Source organism: Haplochromis burtoni, unplaced genomic scaffold (assembly GCF_018398535.1).
Source record: "Haplochromis burtoni strain Fernald_Lab_line unplaced genomic scaffold, NCSU_Asbu1 Contig_915, whole genome shotgun sequence".
NCBI lineage: Eukaryota > Metazoa > Chordata > Actinopteri > Cichliformes > Cichlidae > Haplochromis > Haplochromis burtoni.
This window is the reverse complement of record NW_024583276.1, coordinates 111,674-118,932: the sequence shown is the minus strand read 5'-3', so window position 1 is coordinate 118,932 and position 7,259 is coordinate 111,674. Positions and strand designations below refer to the sequence as shown.

Sequence of the window (7,259 nt, the reverse complement as noted above, 5' to 3'; positions counted from 1 at the left end):
AGCAGCTGATTGATGATCAATCACTGAGCTGATTGATCAGTGATCACTGGAGCTGTAGAGGCAGAGATGAGCGACAGGCAGGTGAGAGCTGAATATTTGCTGAGACTGAACGCCCTCTGAGGAAACACCATCTGATCTCACACTCAGATATGAAGTAGTCGGCACAGGCATTATTACTGCTGTCCAAACAAACAGAGCACCTCAGAGAAGGTCCTGAGACAGAACATGACCCAGCACATAGCTCCGATGAGAGCGCCACCTTGGTACCAATGCAGCAGGTCCACTGATTTAAACAGGCCTCGCCAATCGCAGTGCATTCTGGGTAGTTGCTGTCATGTTATTGTTCATCCAGAACCAAAACAAAGATGGACGCCAACAGGAAATAAGAGGAAAACTCATGTGAATGATCAGCAGTTGATCAGATTCAGAGAGAAACAGCGAGGCGGTCCGATGTTCAGCCCGTCTGTGGTGTTTGTGGGCGTGGGCGAGTCACGGCTCTGTGATACACGTTTCTGCATCTCTGACTCTGCAGACAAACACTTTAGTTTCACTAAACTGTGAATCTGAAAAATGAAAGTCATTCATTGAAGCAGGCTTATGTCTCTTATTTTGGTGCAGTCTTCATTACTTCACTTCCTGTTCTGGTGCAGTAGCTTGTAATCTCATTGTTCTTGGGTCAGAGGTCACACCCAGGCAGGATCACAGCATCACAAAGGTCCTTCGATCGTGCCTCTGAGGCGTCTCTTTTGTGACTGGCTGAAAGGCCTTCTCCTCTGATTCGGTGCGTGTTTGTTTGGACTCATCACGGGCAGTAATAATGGACACAGACAGGATGCGTGTGTGGACTCTTCCATATCTGAGTGTGAGATGAGATGCTGTATCCTCGGAGGGTGTTCAGTCTGAGTGAATTAACACCTGTAACGACAGGTGAGGCGTAACGACAGCTGTTAACTTGGCAGGTATTGCAGTGCTGCGGTCACATGATTATCGTCTCCTAAATGGTGCTGAAGGTGATCTGCCTCCTTCTTCCAGCTGATACCCAGCCACTTGTCATTGGATGGCTGACCTCAGCTGGTTGTTGCTGTGACCAATCACAGCTCAGCGACCTGACTCGCTGCTGTAATGGACGTCCCCTCCAGGCATGCATTGCAGCAGCGTTGCATTCCTCCTCTGTGTTCTATTATCGCCGCAGAGGCGATGCAGTGCATTCTGGGACTGCAGCTGCATCATTAACAGGAGGATCCTGAGCTCCGTATCATATAAATGAGACATTATTAGTCAGTTAGAACAAAAACACAGAAAACACGCTGACGAACACTGCGCTGCTCAGCTGGATCATCGCCGACCGCTGGTCATGTGATCGATCTGAACCGAAACTCTGCTTTCAGGTGGTCTTCGTGTGCGTGGCGCTGAGCGGGCCAGTCTCCCCGGCTGAGTTAACCTGCGAAACTTTGATCCTGCTGTCAACCAACTTCACAGGTAACTTCCTGTTTGGGATTTCCTTTGATGTGCTCAGTGAAACCGGAGCGCCAACACCTTCTCTGTGTTCTGCCTCTCAGCAAGGACCTTAGTCCTGCTCAACCAGACATTTACCGTCAGCAACTCCTCAGGTCTGTATCACACACTCACCTTTGACTTTTGACAAGCACCAGCACCAGGATCACCATGAGGTACTCTGCTTTTCGCCATGGCTGTACTCTCAGGTGTACCTGTGCAGTACTGTTTAAGACTCCAACAGGAAAATTAAGAGGTGCTTCCTGTTTGAGTCATTCTCTAACTTTCATTGTAGACTTCAATAATATTTACCAAAGGTGAGTCTCAAGAAGTAAAGTTCCCTACAGGTCCTTCTGCCTCTCACCTATCGCTCTCTCTTTGCAGGTGTGTACTGTGACCTGTCGGTGGATGGGATAGGAACCTGTTGGCCTCGGAGTGCAGCAGGTGAGCTGGTCTCCAGACCGTGTCCTGAGCAGTTCAACGGGATCCACTACAACACCACCAGTAAGTGTCACCTGCTCAGATGCAGAGACTATCATGCTAACACGTTCACAGACAGTTTCTGATGTGTGAATGTGACGACAGCTACACACTTTCTCTCAGACACAGGCAGTTTTTTCCTCTCATAAATTTAGATTTTTGTTTATTTTTTTACCTTTAGGGGCAACGACGAGCTGTTGACCGTTCTCTCCTAGAGGGGGCGTGTTTTTCACAGTATATACTCTGTCTCCATTGTCTTCAACTGATCTTTATCCACAGCCAATCAGAGGCTGCCAATTAAGTGTCAGCCAATCACAGTTTCACACTCTGTGTTCTCAGTGACGTCCAACACCCACTCCATACCAGGAGGAGCTGACTTCTTCTGTGCCAACTGTCTTCATTATATCCACTGTGTGTGTGGGTGGCATAAATGTCCTGTTTAATTAAAGGTTTAGGTTGCCAATCGAACTTAATAGCATGAGTCATCTGTGTGTGTGTGTGTGTGTGTGTGCGTGTGCGTGTGTGTGTGTGTGTGTGAGAGAGAGAGAGACCAGCTGGAGCTCATGTTTCACTGGACCTTCATAATTTCTTCACACACAGGAAAAATCTTGCCTCTGATGTATTTTGGCATCTGATCGGGTAACATGTTAATAAAGCGTCTGTCTGTGGGCACTGATGTATTGATCTGATCAGACTGATGTAAATCAAACACAGCGTGCACTGATGAGGTGGGTGATCAGGGGCGTAAGGCCCTGATGACAGCTCAGTAGTTGCCATGGTTACACTGGAGTCGAGTTGGGTTGTGTTGTCTTCAGATTCTGATCAGTTCTCTCTAATAATGATTGATTGAGATATCGATGGATGATGAGGTCCAGTTCTGTTTGTGAGCTGTGAGTCTGAGGACCCAGAACCAGATCCAGAACCTGAGCTGGTTTGTCGATGTCAGGGAGCAGACATGTCAGAGGGAATAACTGTGGATGAAATGCTGTTCCTAATTTAAATAATTCAGATCAAACTGAGGTTATTGTACTCGGCCCTGAAAATCTTAGAAATATGGTATCTAACCAGATTCTTACTCTGGATGGCATTACCTTGGCCTCCAGTAACACTGTGAGGAACCTTGGAGTCATTTTTGACCAGGACATGTCCTTCAACGCACATATTAAACAAATATGTAAGACTGCTTTCTTCCATTTGTGCAACATCTCTAAAATTAGAAATATCCTGTCTCAGAGTGACGCTGAAAAACTAGTTCATGCATTTATTACTTCCAGGCTGGACGACTGTAATTCATTATTATCAGGATGTCCAAAAAACTCCCTGAAAAGCCTTCAGCTGATCCAAAATGCTGCAGCAAGAGTCCTGACAGGGACTAGAAAGAGAGAGCAGATTTCTCCTGTTTTGGCTTCCTGTTAAATCCAGAATTGAATTCAAAATCCTGCTCCTCACATACAAGGTCTTAAATAATCAGGCCCCATCTTATCTTAATGACCTTGTAGGTACCATATCGCCTCTGTCAGTGTGCCCCAGGGTGGCTGTGGCTACAGTGTAGCTTGCCATCACCAGTGTGTGAATGTGTGTGTGAATGGGTGAATGTGTATAGCGCTTTGGAGTCCTTAGGGACTAGTAAAGCGCTATACAAATACAGGCCATTTACCATTTTATATCACCGTATTAGAGCACTGCTGGTTTACTTGTCTAACTAGGGTATTTCACTAGCTGAGACCACATCCTCATTTAGATCTGACAACAGATGATGAAGAATTGTGAACTGATGCTGCAGTTTGGGGAAGGCCTCATAGTGGACTGACAGCAGCTACTCGGCGGATCCCCAAAGAAGGAAACCCCCTAAAAGTAGTGATGAAGTGCCTTGAGGCAATAGAATTGAACTGAATTGAGCTTTACAAAGGTCTTGGAGATTCTTGCAAATATACAATTGGTAGGTTTGTAATAACCGGCCCATTACAAGCCTACCCATGGTCAGAGATTCCTTTGCTAGAAGCGGGTGTTGCTGCACTGATGCAGAAGGAATGGCCAGAGAAAAGATTAGGAGAAACTCCAGACTATGAGAGAACTTGATGAAAGTGTGAAAGAAACCAGGATCTGGTAGAAACGTGGATAAACACAATGATAAACAGTTTTTGAAGGTGAGGTGTGCTGGAATTTTCTAAGGTTGAGGTAATTGGTCAGCGGACCATGGGGGCTTAGACATGAGCTGATTTTGAAGAGAACCACCTTCTGCCATAATAACCACCAATGCAGATAGATGAAGGAGCAACATCTGTTTAGAGCTGAATGTGGTCAGGGTGGGACAACTGATCATCAAAACGAAAGTGATGCCATTCCTGTGAGCGAGAAGTTGCCAGAGCGATTATGGCAAGGACTGATGGTTTAGATGCCGCAAGTGGTAGCAATTATGCACAGAGGAAAGTTTAGGTGTCCAACAGGAAGAGCAGCAGTCCTTTAGCACAAGAGGGAACAAGGAGAAAGTTTTGAAGGAAGAGATTGATACAATTAATGTGACATTAATACTTCTCTGAACAAAGAAGCCTGGAACTAAATGTTGTCAAGGGTTACGCCAAAAAAACCCTCCTGTTTCTCTTCTGACAATGGAACGCCAAGTTCAGTGAAAATTGACTTCAGGGTGGATACCTCAAGAGCTGGAGAGGTGATATGACCAGGAAATCGTTGAGAAGATGGACCAGATATGGCACTTTATGGTTGTTAGAGACATTCCAAAGTAAGTCTCCAAAAGTTGATTCTGTTCATCTGGACGTAGCGTTTTGTGGGAGAAACGTTTCATCACTCATCCAGGTGACTTCTTCAGTCTCAGCTGACTGCAGGTTTCAATCTTATAAACAGTACGTTTGCATAATGACTGAAACCAGCCCACTCAAGGAACAATGGGCTGGGAGGTCAGTTCCAGGATCTAAATCAAGGATTTATACATCGCGGAAAACTAAACAACCAAACAGAAGAGCCACCTCGTCAGGCCAGGGCCCTGCAGTCTACGCTGGTTTGAGGGCAGAGTCAAGGAGGCCATTTACATGAAATGGGAAAGACCATCTCTGAATCGAGGAGGGGGCCTAAGGGTACATCTGTCATGATCTTACAATGCTGTGATTGCAGCCATTCCCCACCTTTCTGTGAATGGGTTAGCAGCAGCTTTCCTCTGGTTCACCTGGTGCTCCACCTCACGAGGCACGTGATCAATAGTGGGACAGGACAAGGACAAGTCCCAATAGGGCTTAATATCTGGGTCTCTCCACCGGCTGGTACTAGAACTGAAGAAGTTTCTCGAATGAAATGTCTCCAAGAAACTTAAAGAGGTCCAGACGCTTTTCTTTCCGAGCTCCTTACACCATCTCACTGCATTCAATCATTACTTATTATTAACCTTTTCATGCATGAATTATAACAACCTCAATCAGGTTTTTTTTCATCTTTAGGCATGAAAAAAAGATGAAAAAAAGATTTTTCAACTTCATTTTTTATTAAACACAATATTTACATTACTGCAAAGCAGAATACCAGGAACCTAAGGCTGGAGGGTTGTCTGCTCACTCATCTAGGTAAGGAATCCCAAAAGTTAATTCTGTTCGTCTGGGAGAAACTTTTCATCATCATCAGGTGGCTTCTCCAGTCTCAGGTGAACAGAGGCAACCTTTTGGGACTAAGTAGGGTTAATTCAAAAATTACTATTACTTCTATTACTAATTGGTTTTGTCTCGTGGGAGTGTCTTTATTTCCACAGTATTAACTCCAGTTTTCGGGTCCTGTTACATACATTTCAGGGTAATATTACTCAACTGTTACCACATTTGCTACTTCTATAGCACATTTAATTACAACAGCAACGATGACCAAAGTGCTGTACAAAAATGCAAAAATGCAAAACAACTAGTACCAAATAACTTTGGTACTAGTACTAATTTGGTAGTAAATTACAAATTACCACAGTATTACGTTCTTGTTTAGCCCTCGTTAGCCTGCTATTACCACTTTATTACGAGCTGTAATGGAAAAAAAACTTTATTCAGCTGTAAAGTCATAAACAAAGTCATCATTTGTTTGACATCAGGACGTGTTGTTATAGTTAAGCGCTTCATAAGAGAGCAGCTGGATTCTGTGGTTCACATCTGTCAGAAAACTGTTTAACTCGACTGAAGGCTTCATGGCTCAGGTCATTACTTGGACAGGCTGACAGAAAAAACAGACTTTGTGAGCACGGGTGGGATCAGATTTTTTAACCTATAGCTCTGTGACTCGTGTGTCATGTGACTCGTATTTTACCTGTACTGACAGTAACGCGTTGATGTTTGTGTTCAGATCGGGTCTACAGAGAGTGTCAGGTGAACGGCAGCTGGGCGCCTCGAGGAAACTACAGCCAGTGCACCGAGATCATCGTCCTGGTGAGAAGCACCAACGCCAATCACTGATCAATATGCTCTGACCGTGTTTCTATTACTGATGAGCTCGTAAACCCGAACAGAGCCTTAAGGAGCTAACATTAGCCACATTAGCTAACACGATGTTTGGTAGTAATGCACAAGTCCTTTTAAAGGAGGAAATCATGATCAGTGTGTGGCAGTTAGTGCAGGTTTCACTCGTATGTTTGTTATTGGGCCCAAAATGAGGGTAACGATGTGACATCACTAAAGCTCCGCCCACCCTCTGTCATTACTCTGACAGACCAAGGACGACTACGTCCCCAGATGATACATGGGACAGGAAAACACTTTCAGTGTGTGTGTGTCTTTGTGTGTGTTCACACGTCTGCTGGGTGATAATGGTCTTCTCTGATATTCTCATCAATATTGGATTTAGATTCATTCTGAGTGTTGTCTGATGACATCAGAATGCTCATACCACCCGCCCGTCTGTCTGTCTGCCTCAGGCTTATATACTGGTGTCATCAGAGCATGACACACATACCTACACACACACACACACACACACACACACACACACACACATATGTTGGGTCTGTGTTTTCACATGCCCCGCTAGTTTAGAGACTTATTCCTCATGAAGAACGGAAAACAAGACAGAACATCTTCAACCGGCTTTTTACCCGCTAACAAGGGAAGTTTGGTCAGAACCAGCTCCTCACCTGTCTCTAGCCCAAATCCTTCAAAGAGTAGCTTCCCTCGCAGCTATTTATTCCTATGATAGTTACAGTACACAATACAACACAACACAAGTACCTCCCACCGTAAAACCCCCCAATGGTTACAAAGACAAGGCATTATGTGTGTGTGTGTGTGTGTGTGTGTGTGTGTGTG

General features: G+C 44.9%; 1 protein-coding gene across 1 annotated transcript in view; it reads left to right on the top strand.

The window, feature by feature from the left end:
* Positions 1–1,356: 1,356 nt before the first annotated feature.
* Positions 1,357–7,259, top strand: part of LOC102309411 (corticotropin-releasing factor receptor 1-like) — a gene marked incomplete at its 5' end in the record, with an annotated part of 21,391 nt that continues 15,488 nt past the window's right edge. Inside the window, 5 exon segments of the mRNA NM_001286300.1 lie at positions 1,357–1,371; positions 1,374–1,479; positions 1,560–1,610; positions 1,879–1,998; positions 6,304–6,386. Coding sequence (NP_001273229.1) covers positions 1,366–1,371; positions 1,374–1,479; positions 1,560–1,610; positions 1,879–1,998; positions 6,304–6,386 — 366 coding nt within the window.